General features: G+C 31.5%; 1 protein-coding gene across 2 annotated transcripts; it reads left to right on the forward strand.

Moving 5' to 3' along the window:
* Positions 1-11,120: 11,120 nt before the first annotated feature.
* Positions 11,121-13,900, forward strand: LOC141451347 (uncharacterized). 2 transcript variants are annotated; one of them, XM_074122661.1, is made up of 3 exons: positions 11,121-11,227; positions 11,344-11,555; positions 13,572-13,900. In XM_074122661.1, exons 1-3 carry the CDS (start codon positions 11,212-11,214, stop codon positions 13,659-13,661), a joined length of 318 nt encoding a protein of 105 aa, XP_073978762.1. In that variant the 5' UTR covers positions 11,121-11,211; the 3' UTR covers positions 13,662-13,900. The 2 variants fall into 2 exon arrangements, with proteins under 2 accessions (XP_073978762.1, XP_073978757.1); XM_074122656.1 differs by having other exon boundaries at positions 11,143-11,275.
* The last annotated feature ends 9,939 nt before the right edge of the window (positions 13,901-23,839 follow it).

A 23,839-nucleotide genomic window follows, 5' to 3' on the forward strand; every position in this document is an offset into this window, starting at 1 on the left:
TATTTTTGTGGTACTAAGTGATACAGTACACTGAAATCGCTATATGTAGTTATATCGAATAGTTCGAGTAGTTTGTAGAAAATCACACAACTCTCGAAAAAACCTTTCGAATTTGTAGAAACTTTGTAGTTGCGGCCATTACATAAAAATATCTTCTTTTTTTTTATACGTAATATTATTAACGTACAAGTATTTTTGTATCATATTTGAAACATTTTTCTGCAAAAAATCGATTATATGAGGTTGGGAATCTCTGTAATGTGCTATTTTAATGTAAGAAATAACCACAGTGCAATCGCCTTCCCAAATGATCTACTTTTTCAGACTATATTTTGTTTTTACATTTTTAAAAATGGTTCCAATATTTTGATTTAACATAAAATTTTCAAAATAAAAAATAATCTTCAATGCTTCCTTAAAAGAGGAGTGATAGAAACTAAAAAATTGTTTGAAAGAAAGTTTTATTAAATTTAATTAGTTGATCTAAAAATGAAAAAACAGATTCTATTTTAAATGAAAATCTTTATTTATATTTAAGTCAGCATTTATTTAGTAATGGGTATATCCATTGGAGGGCAGTGTTTACATTGAGGGAAATTAACAAGACAATCTAGGTACATGGTGATAATTCAGCAGCAACTTTGAGAGAGGATAATGTATGTGACACTTGCCCTTTTATTAGGCTACAGTCACTAAACAGGAATTTCCATCAGAAAGGAATGTTAATTCTAAGTAAATCGTTGTAAATGTGTTGGCTACGAGAAAAAGGCTAATATATAGTCTTCATGATGAGAATTAAATAAATTTGCTCCCAAGCAAGCTTGACATCATGGAAAAATTAAATAGATAAAAACAATTCATCTGTTGTTTGCCATTAACACTTTTTTAAAAAGAATATATGTATGTTTATTAACCATTTTTTCTGGCAAAATCATAAGTTGATTAATGCGAAATCAAAATCTCTTTTTGTAACCCAAATAATCTACATAATGTAACTCATTTAAAAATGTCCGAGATTGCAGGAATATGAATGAAATTGTAGGAATAAGAAAAATTTTGGAGTTTGTTTATTTGAACGAGGTTAATTATTTTATCAAACGTATTGTATGTTTAAATTCGTAGTTGTTTAAAAATATTTTTCATTCTTTTTATTTTTTACTATAATAATTTATCTTTTCAATATTAAATGAAGAGCAATATTGTCGCTTATCTAAAGCACCAGTTATTAAAAATTAGGGATTAGGATCTTTAAAGGTACTGACAGCTAATGTACTTCTTTTATTCATTAATTTGGTAGAACTGAAAAATAATTACTAGAAGTATCTGAGAAATGCCCTGTTTTAAGTGAGCATCATTATCGTTGCTTTTTACTTCACTTACGGTTATCCAAAGATAAAAACATATAGATATCCATTGGGAATAAGTTTGTAAAGTGTATGAGGAATAAATGCAAAAAGTTCATTATCTCTTTCTTGATTACATTTGTAATGTGTGGCCGTGAATTATCTAGACTTTGAGCTGTTTGATGCTTAATTTTTGATTAATCATTCTTTGTGAAGTTACATGTTTGCTGTTTGGAATGGAGGAAACTTACTTGACAGTTTCATAATGAATAATTCCTTTTGAAATCATCCAGATAAATAAAAGAATCTTACACGATGGCAATTTCACTGTTAGAGTTAGTGGTAGCATACCTATAGCACTTACAATGACAAAATTAGTGAACTCGCCATACCTATCCTCGATGGTTTTTATCTTTGAATAACCATACACGAGGTGAACATATTGTTATTAAAATGCTGTTTGAATTCGACACTTCTCTCGTTCTTGAAAGTAAAATAATTGAATTTTACAAAATGGAATTTGTAGCACTTCTAGAGTGACTCTCCCTTCCTCTTAGCCATTCGCGGGGTCAACAATATTATCGTGAACATTGAAATAAAATAGCATTCTTTAATTTGAAGAGGAAATAGCTACATTTTTGAAAACCTTATTGGATTATGAATGAAAAAATAATTAAATAATAAAAAACATTACAGGCTCTTTTGTCGTTTGATCGTCCATCCCCAGAATGAACTAAATAATTACCGCGAAAATTAGTGGTTTAAAATTACAGAGTTGCCACATGTCACCAACACTCATATCAAAATATTCGATCTGTAATGTAAAAGGCCAATATGTTTTTGCCATCAAATCCAAAGTTTAGCTTGTCCTTAATTTAACTAGGAAAACAAATTAATCTAAAAATCTAGTATTAGATTTCTAGAAATTAAAAACTATATGAATGACTAAAAATGCATCATCGTGTACTTTTGTTTCCAGCCCTTGATATGTTCATAACTCCAATTATTAGAACCACAATTTCTGCATGGAAAACCTCATAGGGCAATTATCTTATTGTTAGTTCACATCCAAATACCAACTGCAGCATGTCAACACTATTTGTGACACTTTAATCTATCACACCAATTCCATACACACGTCTTGAACGAGCAAACATTTTTTTTTAATTAGAGATTACAGTTAATTATTAAAAAGCCCAGACAACTGTTCAAAGTAAACTTATTAAGCAAAATATTAAGAGAAAAAAACCTAGTGAAGAATACCAAATTGGCAATGGTGGAAGAATTTATGTGAAATGTGTAAATGAAAATTAAATAACGCACGGGACATTTTGTAGAAAATTTATTTTTAAATAATAAACTACACTAAAATAATAAACAGATCTATAAAGTCGTTAAAATTAAACCATATTACATGTCTGAATGCTATTATTTATTTAATTACTCAATTTGGAAGTGTGATTGAAATCTTTTCGGCCATTTTCCTGAAAATAGTGCTTTTTTATACTGACTATTTTAGCTACAAGCCAGGGAATTTGATAACTCGCAATTAAAAGAGAAATAAATTTATTTTATAAGTAAGTGGTCACTTTAAACTACGTACAACAGGACAAAATGAAACATGAAAGAGAGGGAACAGAAAATGTAATGGCCTCTAAGAACTACTTTGTAACAATGATATTACGTAGTAAATATAAAAATCTTCTAGCAATCAAATCCACATGTAACATTTAATGGCAATGTGGGTTGAATCCTCTTGATTCAATTATTAGTATGAATCAAAGGTTATTTGTAACCAGATCCAACCATTCAACTATTTGTTTATTTGAAGCTTAAAATGAATAATTATTTATAAAGCACAATTTATTTATTTCTCAGTTATTTGCATAAAAATACTATAGAAAGAGATGGACCAGCAAGCAGTGATTTCATTAGATGAAAAGCTTCAATTAATGAAAAAAAGTATTAATCCCTCTTAGTCCAGTAAATGGGATTTCATTCGAGTTGAGTTATATCCCATTCAATTAAAAAATTGTTCTTTTAATCAAAATGATATTGGTTACCAAAATTTCGTTCACATCAAACATAATAGTTGATAATTTAACATTTATTATACATCATTGTTAATTGAAATGAAACTTTTTTATAATATTTTCTTTTACGATTATTGAAACTGGAATCTGAAGATGGAAACAATTATTCTGCTTCAAGGAGACAGAATATTGATTAATGCTGTTACAATGGGAGGCCCTAATCCTGTGTTTGACAACGCCAAGTCATCAATGTATTGTGAATTGTCATGGTGATTCTTGTTGATAAAGACGGAACCTTACTTGCACTTGCGACATCTTTTCATTTTCCTTTGGCCCCAGCTGCTCTTCTAGCAGTTTTCTGGGAATCCATTCACCATGCATTCTCATTATTCGACTTAGGCTTGCCATACAGCGACCAAAAATATCATGAATATTATTTTATAAAATGTTTCTTAGATTTAATGTTTGATCTCATTTAAAATGCAACAGATTTTTTCTTTAGGTTTCGATCAAATACAAAGGTTTTGATAGCTTAGAAAGAATTATTGTAAAAATTTAGCCTTAAAATGTGAATTTTGTGTTTTTGAACTTGGTTGATACATCAAGATAAATTTACAAATCAATGTTTAAGGTCAGGCACATTGTAAAAAGGTCTGTAATTTTATCTTATTCAATCTCGACAAAAAATTTCGAAAAAGCTCCTTTTAAATAACAGCGGGTCTTCTTCCAAAACAAATGTATGAATTCCATTGAACCCGCATATGAAGTTCAACAGGAAATGTATGACTCTAAAGTGTGTTATCTTCACAATTCTTTACCACATAGGAGGAAAACTGGGTGTTATAACTAAGAAATATAATTCCATACCTATGAGAATCGTAAAAATTGTAATAATTTTAATTTAATTTGCAAAATTTCAGCATTACGATACCCAAACGGTTAGAGGTAACCCGCAAAGCTAACCTTTATTGAGGCGCAGAATTCAATTCCCGGTCTAGGTCTTGGATTTTATTTAATTTGGTAATGTGACAAATGTATGTAAGTATTGGTAATTATTTTTTACTCTTTTTCTAAAAATGGTTTATTTTATTTGGCATATGCGACCAAAAATTTGGTACATAATAAGCTTTAGTTTAGTTTAACTCAAACTAGAATAGACGAAATTCAGAAACAAAGTAAAAGTTCATTTCTCAACAGCTTGAAAAGATCTATTTTCTTTTTAGAATGAGAACTTAATACATGTTACGTAACTCGCGATAGGGTTTAGCTACATTACTGTGGTAGATTCTATTCAGCACTATAATTCAGGTCTGCATTGTCTTTCATAGAACTTTATAATAAGGACTATCTCTTATAACCTGAATAAACTTTATTAAACTGTAATTACTTTGCATTCAAGCCGTGAACACTCATAGAAACCTTTTTAAAGCCTCAAAAGAAATTTAAACATGGCGTGTTTACAAGTGATATAACTCTTAATATTTCTAGAATTAATATCAACAAGGAACATTGTACCAGAAATGACAGGTGGAACATTTTGTATAGCTACAGATTAGATACATATTACGTAACACACACCAAGTAACGTTCAACATTTTAAAGTTATGATTTAACAAATTTCTTTAGGAAGCACATTCTTAAGAGGAAGATAATAATTAATAATTTTGTTTTGAAAAGTTGATACCGTTACTCAAAGAAACCGTTTCCCACTTACATAAATCAAAATGTTAGGTCTTCAATTAGGAATAAGCTTATTGGTGCTGAAGGACTTTTCCTTCTCTATCTAGCACTGTATAATCCACTGTAGGTTTTATAGGGTATTAGGAGAGTTCGGACCTAATAAGACGTACAATATTCTATCTTTTGTAACTGAACAAAAACTTGACATCATACACAATCCAAATAGAACTTCAACCTTCACATGCTTATGTTTAACAAAATATGTTTGTGAAGTCGATTTATCGGTGAATGTGCTAATAATACTTTTTTATGTGTCCATAAAACATCTTATGTTTTTATTATCTTTATTTGAGGCGCTAACATCTAAAGACATTGGTATCTGGAGCCATCCTAGAACATTGGCGACCTGCTTATTGTAAATGCTCAAAAAATTGGTAAATTATTATAAACTGAAAATATGTTAGAATATTGCGCTCCTTATTATGCCCCACAACAAAGAGGCGACTTAGAGAATCTTATTTGACTTTTGTTTTGCCAAATTGATTCTGAATGGTTTCTACATTCTATTTTGTCAGTGATTATAAATTTTATGCAGATTAGATTACTATAGGCGAGGCTGGTCTCTTGAAGTTGTTCTGATATACACTAAAAATATAATATATTATAATTTTATTTTATAAAACAATCCTTGCTTCGTCATAATTAATTATTTAAAAAATGATATGGAAACCATATCATTTTTTTACTTTATTTAATTTTAATTAAATTATTAGCGAATGTATTTGTATGGGGTTTGTTAAATTTATTATGCTGAGATTCTGTTTTGTGAGAACAAGGATATATTTTGCTGTTTTAACATACGAGTATACTGTGAACTCTAGTTGATTTGAGTTGTAGACGCTTTAATATAGTGCAGGAATATACACCAATATACAAATCAAATCAATGTTATTAAACTGTAGCTTAAGGAACGACAGGAAAATGTAGCAGAGCCTCTATTTCTAACATCTCGAGGTGGTTACAATTGGTGAGACGGAAGGAATCGAACAACCGGTTTTAGTCTTTTTCATTGGGGTGTATTGTCCATGCAGGAGCTTGTATTTTTCTTCTCTTTAATTGTAACAGGTTTGGGATTTCCCTCATCAGGCGTTTGGCTTTTCATTATGTGCAACAGAGAGATAGATTTCATACTTATAATTTCATCACTACTGTACACATGTAAACAAGCCAGGCGTGCTAAATTGTTGCCTGTAATCAGTAGGTAGTGTCGGCTAACCAACTTCAAAAAATTTATACAAATTTAAACGGCGTGTTATCTTTTAAATGCATCTATAAGAATAATGTCATTTCTTCCTGAACTGCAATCATTTTCACAACTTTCTAATTTTACGTTTGGAATTTAAATTTCTTATTTATTTATATTGTATACATAAAGTTTTATTATTTTGTGCGTTTACCTTCAATGGATGAAAGATATGAATGGAAGCATAAAGTTGACATCTCTTTAGAATTGAAGAGGAAACTTCTTTGGAATTGCAATTTTAGAGAGAACGTAAAAAATGCATTGCAGCTTTCGTTGTAACAATTTCATTGTATTATTCATGTATGGCATTTAGCAACGTAAAAAAAAAATGTTGAAATACTACAAAGTTACTCATCTGGATAATAGGAATCTTTATGTGAAACATGTACAACGCTGAGTAATGCTGAAGAACAACACTTTCACAATATTTGTACTATCATTAGCAGTTTCAACTAGTTTTGATTCACATTAATTTAAACCAAATTGTATTCTTTATTAGAAATTAATAAGGTGGAAGTACTTTTTGTACAAATGAAATCTATTAAGAATAATTGTACTTGAAGCTAGTATTAGTTATATATCAAGGGGGTATTTTTTCTTAATGACTGACTACACAAACGGTTATTTGATTAGGTCGAACATGTCAACCAATTATAATGAAAATAATTATGAATAGAAAAATTCTCTATAGAAAATTACGTGGGTATGTGATAGACGAACCTAGATCACTAAAGCAGCTGATATATGTGTTTATACAAATCATAATGTAGTTATTGAAAAGATAGAGGGATAGTATGTCTTCTGAACAAAAAATTTTATGCACTTTTCTATCAATTTTGAACATATTGCTTATCTCCTCCATGGTCATTTTTTTCTCATCAACTACTTTCAAAACGCGTTCTCTGAGATTAAACCCTCAAATTCGTCGATCATTAAGAAGGCGGATTCGCTAGGACAATGAATAGAATTAATTATTTTCTTTGTGCCAAAAATGTACCTATTGATGTTGATTTTTCTATAAATGGTCGATATAGATTCTTATAGAACTGAAGAAAACTCCTGAAGTTGATTTGCTTCATTATAAAAATCAGGCGCAAACTCTCAGATGAGATTAACTTGCAAAAAGTGTCCAAGAATAATCGCGTGGCGAAATGTGTTACAGAGATTACCATGACAATCACTGCCGTAATCTGTAATTTACAACAGTTTGATACATTGTCTCATATCTTTCTGGAATATCTGGTGCTTAGTAACTTTCCGAATTATATTTCTTTTTTTCAAAACAACACTGTTCCTCAAATGATAATTTTAAAAATGTATTAGTTGTTTTGACCTTAAAAAATTAAAAAATACAATTTTTACTGTAAAGTCTAAAATTTAAAAGTTAAATAGATCAGTGCAGTTATTTTTTTTTAATTTTTTTTTATGATTTAAGGCGCGTCAACATCTAAGGTTATTGGCGCCCGGAGCTTTTTTCAGTGCACTGCCGGCCTCCGGACAGTGTTCTCTCGTTACAGACAACACTGTCCATCACTTGTCAGTGAGCTGTAAGAAGCTCCTAGGAAGAAAAAATCTAAGGGTCAGCAGCTGGATTCGAACCCGGGACCTCCGCGTGGGAGTCCAGTATGCTAACCTCATAGCTAATCCCTTCCCTCAGTGCAGTTATTATATTTATTATTATTATTATTATTATTATAAATCACTTAAATGGAATAAATAATTCAATAGAGTTGCAATTTATTAGACAGTCAAATAGAGCTGTATTAAAATTATCTAGAAGATGTGTTTGAAACTGATCAGCGCAAAAATAATTTCATCTACCAACCTACTTTGCCACACCCGGGAAGGCACTAGACTTAGATAGAGGTCGTTCCAACCGCGATCTGCGGCAGGCTGGAGTACAGAAAATGGCGGCAAAAAGCCGAAGAATGGCAGTATCTCTTGAATGAGGTCCAGGACCTGCTATAGCACTATACCACCATAATAATAATAATTACTTTGTCAGTACAATTTTCCTGCGAATATAAACATCAAAGAGCTCCATTGGTAATCAGTTAAAATTTATACTTTTTAGTATGTAATTCTTAAAAATCAAATAGATAAATTCCAAAATTATATAGATTTTCTACTTATACTCACTGCTGTCAGATAAATAATTCTATTGTAGAATTAACCAAATAAATTGGGAATAAGCTGTCGTGAGTAAGTTTCCTTCAAATATTTTTGCTCCAATAAACATTAATTAAATTTCTGCTAGCAACTAAACTATTAATCTTACCAAAAAAAAAGAACCTACAGAATTATTATAATGTGTATTAAGTTTGTGCTAGGCGATATTTCATAGCCGACGGCAGTACAGGTCTATTGCTGACAAATGGGTCTTTCGATCCTACACATTTCACGCCAGAGGTTAATATTATTAGCAAAACACCCATCCTAAGGGGTGGAACATTCTGGAATACATAATGATGATGACGGATGTTTGGTCACAACCAACAACCATATGTATTTTTTGACTTTTATTTTTTATATTTCTAGTTAATGGGAGCTGCTGCATACATAATAAACAACAGAGCTAAATACAAGGTTGAAAACCTGATAGAATGTAGAATAGGAAATATTTTCATTTTATCCTTAGCATTTTGTCAATATATCTGTACAATATTCGTTTGCCAAATGCCGTATTTTGAACAGGGCTTACAGGCCAGTGTAGCATTTTGTCCTGGGCATTCTAATATGTGCTTTGTACAAACGCTAAACGAAACGTATAATTAAAATATAAATTATGGAATACATATCCAGCCTACAAAGGCACGCTGTTTTAAACAGATTCACTAGAAATATGAATGTGTTGTCCTGTCAGTAAGGTCTTCTGTCAGGATTACTACCATCACCTCGTGGATCTCGTTCATTCGTATGGACCACATTGCTCTCAAAGCGTTACACAGCACTTTATGTAGGAAAATTTGCAGATTATTCGTCCAAGTCTCACTAGCGCGCGTGTATACAAGTACAGTATGGCAGAGTCTTAGATGTTTTGCAGAGTCTGCAATAACGAGGTTTCAGAGAAAACTGGCGGTTATATAGGCTACAGAGTTTAGTAGTCCGGTTTATTTGTTTAATCTGTGAAGTTTAGGCTTATTTCGTGTCGAGTTTAAGAGTAACTAAAGTTTTTTTTTACTGAAAATTATTGCTTTTTTGTAACCAGCCCATTATTTGGCTTTTCCAATTATAAATATCTAGTGTAGGAGGCATTGCCATTCTGTCTAGATAAACTCCAGAAATTGTCCCAGTTTCCATTTTAAAAAAATATTATGGAAAGTCAAACAATATAAATTTTACCATTATTATTTACTTACTTTTTATTTTAAGGCCCACCAATCTCGGATCATTAACATCTATTAAAATTATTGCAAAAATTAAATAGGTTAAGGCAACATAGCGGTTATATTAGTCCAGATTTAGCAAGTAAAACGGATAAACATGGTTAAAACATTGAAACACGGCCCCACTAGAAGAACACAAAGGCCGATGTTTGCGCCATGTTTACAGATGTACTGTGTGGGAATCAGCGAGTGACTGCAACAGGCCAAACGTTGAATGCAAATCCGGTTATTGCGAGAATGGGTGCACTGACACAGCAATACATTCCCTTCTTCTGAACAGTAATTCTTTTTTTTTAAATAGCAAGTGACATCATTTATTCTAAATTTGTTGAACGATTAACTGATATTTTTGGGAATAACTAATTGTTGAAAATTAGTCGCTAAATATTTTCAAATTATAGGTGGAATTCTTAATTTAAACAATGCTATAATAACAAATTAAAAAGCATAAATATAATCAAAATTGTAAAAAATAAATATATAGTGCACGCCGGAAGAGGCCTGCGGGATAAAAGAAATGGAAAGATGCCTTTGGTTCTGTCGGCAAACAGAACGAATGCCACCACAAAAGTAAAGTAAAAAAAGCTGTGATAATATCAACTTAGCGAAATTTACGATTAACAAAAAAGAAAAGTATTGTCCTGACGGCCTAAAAGGGCGACTTCAGATAAAATCAAAAATGGTATGATTAATTATACGACTTTTCTTTTTTATTTACGCAGTTAAATTTTCTTTGTATTTAGAATATAAACTAAAAAAGTTGGCTTCGATGTTAGTGGTTAAAAGTCTACAAAATCCTACTGAAATAAATAGGTTTCATTCTTAAAGTGTTAGCTTAAAACAATTACCGTCATCTCCTAATTCAAATGAACCTTTGGCCCTTATCTAGAATGTTAAAAAAATGGTACGAAGTTAACTGCACAACTATCTCTAGTTTAACTAACTTATCTGCCAATCTGGAATTTAGCAAATATATTGGACAGCTTTAATATCATGTACATACATATGTATGTACATAAGTGTTGAAACAGTACAATGAACTGAATCGGTATTTTAAAGATAGACAGCTTAACTTGCTCTTTCTGAGAACCTCGTTTGAATGAAGCTCGCTAGAAAAAGGTATTAAATTAAAGTGATCTGCATGTTTGCAGAGTATACATAAAAGTTAAATCAAAATATTTTAACCATTTTTGAAAAAGTAAAAACAAAATATAGTCTGAAAAAGTAGATCATTCGGGAAGGCGATTACTGTGTGGTTATTTCTTTCACTGAAATGGTACTTTATAGAGATGTCCAACCACATCTAATCGAATTTTTGCAGAAAAATGTTTCAAATATGATACAAAAATACTTTGTACGTAATAAATATTTAAATTGCATATGGTGTTGAAGAAAATATAAGCATATTCATTATTAAAACATATGATTGATTTTAATATTTATTCAAAATAAAACGCCTTATTTACATGTCCACGGAAAAAGGTATGTTCTATTCATTAAACATACCTCACAATTCATGCGAGTATGGAGGTGCGCAAATTACAAATTCAATTTAATAATTTACATATTTTCTAACTAATCTGTAAGCTTTATTATAGTTTTAGGTGAAACCAAATATAAACGACTGGGTGGGAAAATGTGTAAAAAAGAGTTGATTCAACAGAAAAATTTTGGTAAAAGAATGCCTAATGAGGTTGGCAAGCCCGAATGTAGTTGCCTAGGGGTACATAATAAATATTTAGGGGACGATAAAGGTGCATTGCCTTTAGAAATGCAAATAGAGTTGGCCAGCTATTACCGCCGCAGATGGGTATGCACTTATTCTCTTTATGCATTATTTTTACTACTTCATTTTCTTATACAACTGCAATAAAATGCGAGTTTTTACTGACTCTATTAACAAACAAATTGCTTTCATATCTCAGAGTTGAATAAGACTGGATAATGCTGAGCTCAATGCCACATTAAGGTTATCTATTGTAGGTTGCAAACTGAAATATCTTTTCATTTAAGTTACATTCACCAATAAAATTGAATTAATATAATTCAGTGTTCCCTTATATTAAGCTATTTAATTTTTTTACTACTTTATTATTGGCTACATTTTGATGTAAAAGAGAATGTATTCATGATCTGATCTGACCTCTGTTGTCTTTAAACTTTTAAAATGCTTTATAGAATTTTATTCTTTAAAATATTGTTATCAGTAGTATCACAGAAGTGGAACTACAGCTATAAAGTGATCAAGATTTGCCCAAAATGGGGTTAACACTAGGAATCAGTGCGCTAAGCTACTTGTCATATGCTCTGATTGCATTCTTGGATTTGCAACGAATATTTTGAAATTCGCTGTTTTTAATAAAACGTTTCCGGCTATTAATTGTATTTATGATTAGGACTACTTGTTCCATGGTCGTAACTCTGTCTTAGACCAGACAAAGCATTTTTGGGAAGGCAGGTTTGTAAGATGAGTGAAGAAAAACATTCAAAATATGAAGCAAAAAATTCTTTTTTTTTTAATATTGATGAGTGGTTATTAATAAATTATGAAAACTTCTTTTTCACTACATTTAGAAAAATTCATTGCATTCAGGGAAAAATTGGTTTCTCTAGTTTGTTAACGTTTGTAGTTCAAAAGGTAACAAATTAGAGAAACCAATTAAAAGTCGGTATAAAAGAAGTTTGTTTAAATTTAAGACACCTCCTCCATATTCATAAATATAATTTAGCAAGATATGGTTGATAGCAAAACCATCATGTATGTAATTAAAACAATTCCAATTCGTCTTATCCATTCAAGTAATAAATATTCTTATTTATTAACTCAAATTTCACTTTAAAAAAGGCAGATAGATATACAAGTAATTGTCCAGTCCATAAAAAAGATAATTGCTCGCTTTAAATAACCTCGAGTGTTCAAAACAAATTTAAGAGAGGTTTAGCGCCCTAGGTCATAAGGCTGATTGCATTTTATTCAACTACATAGAGGTTGCTTTTTTTTTTATCAGCAGTTTGAACATCTTGACTTAAATTATGCAAAAATAATAATAATGAATTTTCATACATAAGGGAAGAGGATAACTAATATTTTTAATTAATTTCAATCGAAATTATGCCATCTTTTCTTATTATTTTTTTAAGTTTCTCTGAAATATTTCACAAACAAAATATTTCATAAACAAAATCATGAATTCCAATTTCGTAAAAGGCTTAGTGTGGACTAACACACACATTAGGCTGATGAAGAAGGCAGTAAACGATAAAAGTGAGAAATAAATTAGAAATTTACCTCAATATTAATAAATATTTTTTTGTTTCCAAAGAGCTTATTTGAACTCAGCTAGCAATTAGATGTAAGCGCTCAAAACACATTTTTTCAGTCTCTCCGATGGCCATCTACTCCTGTAATGTTCGGTAATGCTTTTTGCTGAAGGTGGTTCCGAATATATTGAACTGAGAGTGCAAAATACACAACTCAAACGACATTAATTGTTATCAATTTCCAAACAAAATCTACTCCAGACAGCGATCAAATAATTCAAACCAAACTGGAGGAACTCAAGAGTGCAGAATGACCAAATACGTAGAGGCAAGAATTAGGAAATCTTAATACGAGACAAAATTCTTCACGAATGCGATTAAGTGATCTTTCTAAATTGACTACTAGACAGACTATCTACTCTTAGTCATAAACTAAAATCATTACGAAATATTCAGATTGAGTTTTTAGATAAAATTTTCATTATAATCAATTTAAAATTTGACGATTGCAGTAAACGCTTTCCATTTTTCAAACAGTATACTGATGCATTCACATTTTTTTCAGCAAAATCAAAACCAACCAGTATGGCCGCTTGTGAAAGCAACATTGAGCGAAATTAAAAGATTAGGGAAACCAGCATATTTCTTTAAATAAATGATAGAAAGAAAGAAATATGTATCGTCTTAATTGTAGCAATCTTGTATTGATTATAAATAAGGCATCTAATGAAGAACAAGCATCATTTACTTCTTTCTCGAGTTATCTATCAAAATTATTAAGAACTAGCTCCAGTATTGTGTTTTCAACGAGTTCTGCCTTCAGTTGGGCCTGTGCAACTCATTGTAAGTTATAAAATAAATATAAGGTGACACACAGAAATTATATTGGTTAAATTGTAAAAGATTAGAATTTAAGAATACTAAATAAGCACAAAATTAATTATTTAATAGTAATTTTTGTATTTTTGTTGAATTTAAGGCGCGTCAACATCTGATGTTATTGGCGCCCGGAGCTTTTGGTCTCCGGACAGTGTTCTCTCGTTACATACAACACTGTCCATCACCGGACAGTGAGCTATAAGAAACTTTTAGGAAGAGAAAATCTAAGGGTATTTGCATTTAAATTTTGCTGAACAATATAAACTAAAATTTAGTTAAAAAAGTTATTTACTTATTAATTCAGGATGTCAGGATAGTGGACATTTTCCCCTATCAATTATTAACTTTTTCTCTATCTTTGATGCCTCCATACCTTGACTTTTTAAAATACAAAAATGCCAAATCTTTAATCAAAAAGTAAATGTACAATAATAAATATTGAATCATTTCAATTACGAAATAAAACAGCCATACTGGAAAACACTCATTCACAAAAGATTGTGCTGAAAGGAAAGCTAAAAACAAAAAAATATGAATGAAATAAGAAAAACTGGTGAAGCTAATGTAACAATGGATTAAAGTATACAATCAGTCAGGACAATATACAATAGCGTTCTGCATTGTCAAAAGAGAAGTGTCAAACCTGGTGACATTAAACCGTCCTCGTGTGACAAGTGAGCCATTCCATTACAATAGGTCTTCCTACGTACGATATTGATCAGTTATTTTTTCTTTAAGTTATATAAAACTGAGCTTATTTAATACTGTATTATCCGTTTTCATGTCAATGTTTAATCTCGTGAAAATAATATTATTACCACCACACAAAATAAATTAATAAAGTGAAACAGTTAATATTTAGGAAATAATCTCTAATTACATTGTCTAAGTGAACAGAAATTAAAATATGAATCAGCAATAATTTGGACGTATTCTTTGTGAGTTACATACGATACTACCCATTCCACAAACAACGTTTGTATACATTTATAAACCTTTGCATATTTAATTTGTAAAATGAATAAATTATCTTTTAAATCTGCCATCGCAATAAGTATGAAAAGTTTTCAAACAAAAACAAAATTTACTATAATTAATGTCAGAAATATAACAAAAAGGAACTATTTTAATAATATAGTAAACAAAATGTTTAACAGACAAGGTAGTCTTTTTAAATTTTTAAACATTTTTGACAACACATTCTCTAACATGACACTCTGTTATTTTATAATAACCAAAAAAATAAAATAAAATAAAAATAAAGAATAATAGACTTTTGCAAAACATCTGGACGAATTTTGTAAATTGCTTGCCAATCTAGTCTAAGAGAGCAATGGAATGCCACTTCGAAATTTTAGATTTGCAAAGGAATGTATTCAAGAACATATCGTAATAACAGATATTTCAAAATATTCATATTTTTAAGGCATAATAAAATTGCATAGTAATACACCTACTTTTGAAGGGATGTGCTAGAATTCAGAAATAAGGATTCTAGAAATGAAATAACCATTGCTCAACGCCCATCCTTTAGAAAATAAAAAAAAACTACTGAGTCTCTATACGTTAATGCCTAATTTAAGGTCGTTGTTTCAAATATAAAAGAAAACGAAATAACAGAAAAGAAAAGAATAATTTGTGATTTTCCAAAGCATCGAATAAATAAACGTGAGATCTTTTTTACATTTGCCAGGGCGGGAAACAGTTTGCCATCGTTGAGTTTCACCTACAAGTGCGTGCTTTTGATGGACTCACGATAAGGTACGAGGGTCGTTTGAAAAGTCCGTGCAAAGTCAGAGAGATAGCACTACTGGCGCGTAACGAGGTTATGTTTAGTTAGTAGCATCTCTTGGAAGAACACACACCAAGTTTCAGCCAGATCGGTCTATTTCTTTGTGTTTGGCATTCGTTTGAATCGAGGAAGTCGAGTGATTTTCAAAAAATGGACGAAAAAGAATTTCGTGTGTTGATTAAACACTACTTTATGAAAGGCAAAACGCCTCAGGAGACTAAAGAGAAGCTTGATAAACATTATGGTGACTCTGCACCTTCGATTAAAACAGTTTATGCCACCAGTCTGTGCTAGGTAACGTACCTCCATGACTGGCTAATATCCTTATGCCTTCTTAGAACACGCTATTTTTCAGAATATCCTCTCTTCAGAGTGTCGCCTTCAGGGCGACCAGTCCCTGTAAAAATGCTGACAGTAAGAGAGGAAACGATTCTTATACCTGGTCTGATTATACAGCAATTGATGGTTTGCTTTGTTGGGCCACTGACACCAGTAAACCTGATGAAACAATACAAAGAAACGACTGGTTAGAAACCCTGGACTCTGCAAAACGTTTTCCAACAGAAATACCCGGGATCGTCACAATAAACTTTTTTTCTTCATTGGTAGTGTTGATTAAAATAAACCCTCTATGCAGACTGGTGTCAGGAAGAGGAGGAAATGGCCTGCATGTTTGAAAAGAGTGGAGTTTTCATTTAACATTCAAGGGATGGTACCAAGTACCCGTGCCCGGTAAATAAATAAGACTCTAGTGATTGGAACAGGTAAAAGCATGAAATTAAGATATGTGATAACACAAAATATTCCTAAGAAGATGTTTGTTTTGTTCGTAATCCATCAACATGCAGTTCGTCGTTTTTAATAAGAAGGTTCTTCAAGTTGAGTTGATCTTGACTCATTTAGCCTTGCCTAGGAACAATAATCCCGAAAAAGAACAATTCGTTCGCACACAATGAATGGAATAGAATCGTTAGGACTTTCTGTCACGAAGTCTCTCTTTTTTCGAATCATTCTCAAGGAAACCTCCTTAGGGAGGGAATAGGCAAGTCTGAAATCACAAAGGAGCTTTGACTATGTTTAAAGAAACGGTGAATTCAAAGTAGCACGTAGGTTAAGGTTGTTCAAGTCGTACCCTTAAAAAAACGTTCTCAGAAATCACAGAATATATCAGTAAACACATTCTTGAGGGTATCATTGGAAACCTTAGTAAACCTTGCTCTTATTTATTGCAAAAAATTAAATAGTCTGCGCACTTTTTCCTTAAAATTCTAAAATTAAAAACATTGAAATTAGTACGACTGAGGAAAGCAATACCATAATTGTACCACCTACTGCTTAAGTCGTACCTCAAGATAGAATTAAATAAATATATCGTTTATTTTTAAATAAATATATTTGAACGTGGAACTGGAGACAGCAAATTTTAATTTGCCTTGATTTCTCTCGAAGTCTGACGTGATAAGTTGGAGACTGAATTTGAGACAATAATATCGACAAGTATATCAATTTCCTGTATTTGTCACGACTTGTGTAGGTGCTCTCCTAGAGTCGATGGAAGTGAGTCGGCTGACAGACTTTCAGTTTCTTCAGTTTAAATATTCTCTTCAGGAGTTCGTTTAGACAATGAGTCCTCAGTATTCATCCCGAAAGACATGTCTATTACATGACAACAATCCTGTAGATGTAAAGCCGTTTATGGCGATATCTGATTTTGAGTGTGCTCTAACTTTTAACTCCGAAACGGGACTTTGTTTTAATTGTTTCGGCAGGATTTGTTCTTACCAAATTGATGAGGCTTCGTTATAATAACTTTTAAGTGATTTAAAAAAATGACGGTCTTGATTATGGTTTCGGAAAGTTTTTTTTAGAAATGTCCATTGGCTTCAGCTTAGACTTGATACACTGCGTCTTGAACGTTTTATGAATTTAGCAAGAACTTTTATTTTTCGATACTGCTCTTATTTTACATTAAACTCTGTATGATAAAATTATTCTTTACAAAGGACTAAGTTTTACAATACTGTTTCTTATAATAAAGTTATAAAAATATTTATAAAGATCAAACAGAGTCTAGGTAAATAATGATTTAATAAAAAGAGCAATGCTCTTTGATAATATTAAAATTAAGTGTTCACAAGAACAAGTCAGTTATGTTGTGAAATGAGTAGGTGTAGAATCAGTCAGCGACCTCTTACAGTGTATCAAGAAGCAGAATGACGCCAGTATTTTAAACGAGACAAGGTAAGTAAAAATAAAAATTAATAAATCCTTCGATCAACACTAGTAGTACTCTTTCTACCAATATCTCTGTTTTTTTTGAAAAGAATGTTTACCAAATGTTTAATTAAATTATCTGTGTTATTCTGAAATGATATTACCAAGGAATACAAACTAGTTCTTACCTTTCTTTGTTAGTGACTGTACGTAATATCGACCCTCTTCAAGACTATGTACTTGCTTTAAATACTTCTTTTATAGAAACATTATTTGTATTTAAAAAAAAAAAAGTAAACAAAAGTGGTAAGTTTGCGTATAAAATGAACATGACATAATATTTTGTCTAATTATTTACAAGTTTAACTCAGGCTTCACTGATTAAAACTGTCCGGTAGGACAGTTGTATAAGGATTGATCGTCAAAAAGTGCACGAAAAAGCGTAACGTTAAAAAACACCCAACTTTGACAATTTTTTTCTCTTTTTCTATAAAAGATAAAATTCCCAAATTTTCTTTAAAATATAGGGCAAACCCTCCTTTATAACTGTAATTTTTTTGCAACCCCCCAGACCAAATAGATTTCGAGAAAAAAGTTGCCGAAAATGAGCAAAAACGGCATTTTCAGAAATTCTTCTTCTTCTTCTTCTTCTTCTTCTTCTTCTTCTTGTTGTTACCTTTTTTGTAAACTACGTAGCGCCCAAACGCGAGAACCGATTTTCATGAATGAGGTGACATTCGATTCGGAATTTTATGTAGATGTGCCTTTTGGGGGTCTCGACGCTGTACACCGAATTAGAGAGGAGTTAGCCCCCTTTATGTAAGGCCCCCTTCAAAATTATTATTACTAATTATAATTACTCTGTAAATCTTAGCCCGATTTTGATAAAATTTGGTAGGATGATAGAGTTAGGGCTCCCCTACGTAACATTAAAGCGGCGATCTGCTCTTACACTAGTTAAGGGGAAGTATAGCAATCGTTTCAAATTATCGACAAGTGAACTGATTTTCATGAATGAAGTGTCATTCGAATCGAAATTTTGTACAGATTTGCACTTTAAAAGTCTCGTCGCTACGCCTCATATGGAGGGGAGTTTGCCCCACCCAAGTAAGGCCGTTTCTAAAACTATTATTACCAATATTTCTATAACGCTTTGTCCGATTTTGATAAAATTTAGCACGAAGAAGTGATTAAAGCTCCTCTACATGGCTGTGAAGTGCCATCATGCTCTTACACCTACTAAGAGGAAGTACTGAAATCGTTAAAATTATCAATGGGTGAACCTATTTACATTAATGAATTGTCGTTCGATTCAAAATCTTTGCCTCTTTGCCTTTTAGGGAGAAGTACTGTAATCGCCCGTTTATTTTTCTTACTCCTCTTAAAAGGAAGGTCTGAAATCACAGTTTAAATTTGCTTTTAACGTACAAATACCTTCCTATTTTATATAAAAAGGCTTTCTCAAAAAAATTGTTATTGAGGATGGTTTGGGGACCGCAACTATAATCATTCTTTAAAAAGATCTCTCCAGTGGTAGTTACGGTTCCTACTTAACACCTTATCAGGTTATAATGATAGAATTGCTTATTCCAAATTTAAAAAAAACAGTAAAGCAGATATGTAACTTAGCAAAATAGACAAAAATGAAAATCTATCCAAAAGGTACAAAAATCTCCTTAACAAAAACTTACAGTTTAAAAAGTTAAGTATAAGGGTTGATTAAACGCCAAAAGGTACACAAATCAGCAAGTACCCAACATTTCATTCAAGCTTAGTTGATATAATTTAAGTAATTTTGCTGCATTAACTTTTCCTTCACATTTTTTAGAATTTATTAGATGTCACAGACCCTTATGCTGGCCATTTTCATCTACAAAAAATTTGTTCAAGTAGCACTGTAGATTGACTATAATATCTATTAATCTATAATAATCAAACTATTAATTACAGGTTAAAAAGAAAACGTTATAAAAAATAAAAAAAATTACGAGGCTGCAAAATTTAAAAACTTTTTTAAAAAAATGCTTACACCAACATACATCAATGATTTCGATTATTTTATTTTTAATAAAAATCGTCTGTTTAAGTTTATTCTTCGATTAAAGTAATTGTTACTTTATGTAGTAGTCAAACGTTTATAATAATAGGTAATAATTATCTGGCTTTATCGCAAATAATATAGTTTTCTTCAATCACACTCTCAATGTAGCTGTTCTTCTCACAATGTTATATATATGTTATGTAATATAAAATAAATAAGTATTGCATACTTTTAGGACAGCTAATTATTCCAGTATTTTACTGTAAGTAAAATTAAATTACAATTGAGAAATGAATAATTGTTGTTGAATAATCTACTTGTTATTAACTGTGTGTTATTTGTGCTCACGAATATTTCGGTAAGACGAATTCAAGTCTGAAATATTGTTTTAAATCCTCCGTGATTCAAATTTAAACAGTAGCCGACTCTAACTTTGTCTTTTTCTACTTTAACATGCATGTATAAGATGTGACAACTTCAGAATAAAGGGCATATTAAAGATAAATCAGAAGAATAATTTGGAATAGAGTTAAAATAAAGTACCTGTTTAAAAACGAAGATATACTATACATTTTATCATAATTATAACCAAATAATATTATGAACGAACTGGCCAGCATAAGGGTCTGTAACATCTAATAAATTCTAAAAAATGTGAAGGAAAAGTTAATGCAGCAAAATTACTTAAATTATATCAACTAAGCTTGAATGAAATATTAGGTACTCGCTGATTTGTGTACCTTTTGGCGTTAAGGAGATATGAACTATAAATAGACGGTAAACAAATGTATATTGTTGTACAATATAAATAAACATGGTGGCAGCGGTTTATAATTATATAAACTCAGGAAGAAACAAAACGATATGGTTAAATATGCTTTTGTTAAAACAGAAGGTAGAAATGATTTCAAGTCCGGGTAATTCAAGTGCCGCCTCCAGAGCCGGTGATGGTTAAATTTAATGCGGTAGGAAACTGGACTTTCTTTAACGGTCAGTATGATAACTTTGCTAATAGCTGCCCGCACAATATATAAAATTTATTATCTGGGGAAGGATTAGCTAGTTGTACCATTAGTGGTAGTGTAATCGACGCTAAATGCGAAGGTTTCACACTAAGGGAGAAATCTCTGAGCTTACGTTCCTACCTGCCCGTAAGAATGCTGCTTAACTAGAGCGGCAGAACCATTATAGATCTGCATGGACTAGTCAGGGAGATCCAAGAATCATTCCTGCCCGTTCCATACCGACTAGTAAATGGCCAGCTTAACCTACTTCCACCTATGACTGGATTTACCTGGGTCGATCATTACTTTCTAAAAACTATACTGAAATGAACTAAAACCTACGAAGTTTAACTTCATTAGTTCCACAATCAAACAATAAATTACATTCATTCCAGATAACGATTCTCCTATCTAACAAAAAACCTAATTAACGTTACTACACTAAAAGCAATTCTATAACTAGAAATAAAGCAAAGGTGTTTCTCCCATTAACACCTCAATCAATCTATAAATATCTTCTATTCAGTATAATCACTCAACTATTTACACACCCCTCCATGTCATACGGCGCCTCAATGACGCTTCTGCAAATTCTCTGACATCAACGTTATACTGTCTCATTTTCCAATAACAGCTGGAAGGAATCACTCTCTAAAATCAATATAAAATCCAGCCTTTCCCACAAACATGACCAAGGTCTTCAATCAAGCTGGTTACAATTCAAAATTATATGTTTGGAGGTTTCCTCGAACCGTCAGCGGCTACAACTATCCTTCACTAAGCCCATAAAAAACCATTTCCTGTTTATTTGTCAGTGGCCAGGGTACTATCAGATGGAGAACATTTCTGGAAGGCTGAAGTGCGCCGAAAAGGATCCGATATGGTCGCTCCTTAAATTTAAAAAAAAAAAAAATCGGTAAACGTAACATTAATTTGAAATCAGAACCTAATAAACATAACGATTTCAGCAGAAATTATAAACTCTTCCCTCTCCTTACTTTGTTTATCCTTACTTATTATTTTACTTCTTATTACTTATTCATTCCCTCAAACCTAGAAAGAAGTCCTTAGAACCCGTAAAAAATGTTTATATTCCGTGATCCACAATTGTATGGTTTTACGTTGTTACTGAATACTAACAAACTGAGAGTACTTTTTATTTTTTCTAAGCCAATAAGTGTAATAATTACAATCAGCATGTTCAGCCACTAGACTGTCTGAAAGCTTTCGCAGATATTTCCTCCTAGTATCTGAGATATACAATGTCTTTTTCTGTCAGTTGAAAACTAAGTTATAAGAATTCTTATAAACAATGTTGAAAATAGTTCAATTTGATGGACATCTAGAAGAAAAAAAAAAAAAATTGGTAAATCTGGAAACTTACTTAAAAATGTCAGGCACGGATCGACAATTGCAAAGAAATGTACTACCCCAAACAAGATGAGATTAGCACTGAAGGAAACTAGTCATGAGGGTGTAGCATTGCTTAAAAGGACAGCACCCTCCGCCGCTCCGTCACTAAACTGCGATTATTTTAGTCTTAGTCTGTATCTGTGAGATACTCGCGCCCGCTGGAAAGTAAATAACCATTCACTAATGCTTAGTCCAATCAAGTGGTTAATTGCAGTAACTGAAAAGTATATTTATATGCCAAACGAATTGCTTTTTGTCAAGTTGCAATGCCAAAGAAATAGGTGCTAGCTTTGAAATAAAATGTCTTACCCAATTAAAGCCATATATGTTGCATAACTCCAAACACATTAAAGAGCAACACTATTCAATGAAAAGGCAGCTCTGTATAAATAATCCTTTGTCTTCTTTAACTATTCTTTTACTCAACAGTGAACACCAATTAAAATTCTTCTGAACAGAGCTTCTTCTTGTTAGAAATCTCTAAATATTAAAGAAACAACAATAAAATTCCAATTGAAAGTTAAAAACAATATATTTCAACCATATTTAGTAAAGCACTCATCCTTTAACTGTAAAAATAATTTGATTCATTTAATTGGAAAAATAAAAATGCAAAAACATTGGCTCGGGGGCCCAGATATCGACAGATTGTGGTGGATGTACAAGGCTAAACAATGACCTTTCACTTATACGTAAATACCGTCGTCTAATGGGAAATCGTGTGCTACGATAATTAGTAAATTACATTTACATTTAAATTTTGTTCTTTTCTATTCATTAGCGTAACATTTTTCCACTAATTTTATTATGATGTTAAGAAATGTCGATTGAAAGTGATTGGAAATTGTTTGGCACGTTTCGAAGGAATATATGATTTATTAGTATTAAGGTAATGGCTGTAGGATTCTGTTTAATTGCCTCGCCGAACTTCATAATCTTGGAAGATCAAACTCAGAGATAAAAATAAGTAAAAGAAATAAGTAAAATGATTATAGAAGTGCAGAAGAAAATATTTGTATAAATCTGTATTGTCACTCTACACTCCGCATTCAATGCCCATCATCGTCAAGTTGACAATCATGATTCAAAAAAGCCCAATTAAAAAGTTTTTAAAATGAAGTCATTCTCTGGCCATTGCTGAACATCCTTTTCCTTTTCTCCTTCAGCTTTTAATTTTGTGCGTAACAAATTATGAACCTGATTTAAATAAATACGTCACAGATAAACAATAAAGAGGATGCGAGAGGAGGATGCAAGGGACAGAGAGAGAGTTGGAAGGAATATCTTAGAGAAAATTTCTATTGAGGAAAACCTCAGCCTTGAGGAAAGTCCTATAAAAAAATTAAATAAATAAAAAAACTAGTGTTTTGAATCTTGGTTTCTCCTTGGACCCTCAGATTATATATATACAAAAAAATCATAACTTTGAGTTCCATTTCACAATCCTTTAATTCGGCGAGAACAATAGCTTAGAACAGTGCTCCCAACCT

This window comes from Rhodnius prolixus, unplaced genomic scaffold (genome assembly GCF_049639745.1).
Source record: "Rhodnius prolixus isolate KJV_2025 unplaced genomic scaffold, Rpr scaffold_1, whole genome shotgun sequence".
NCBI lineage: Eukaryota > Metazoa > Arthropoda > Insecta > Hemiptera > Reduviidae > Rhodnius > Rhodnius prolixus.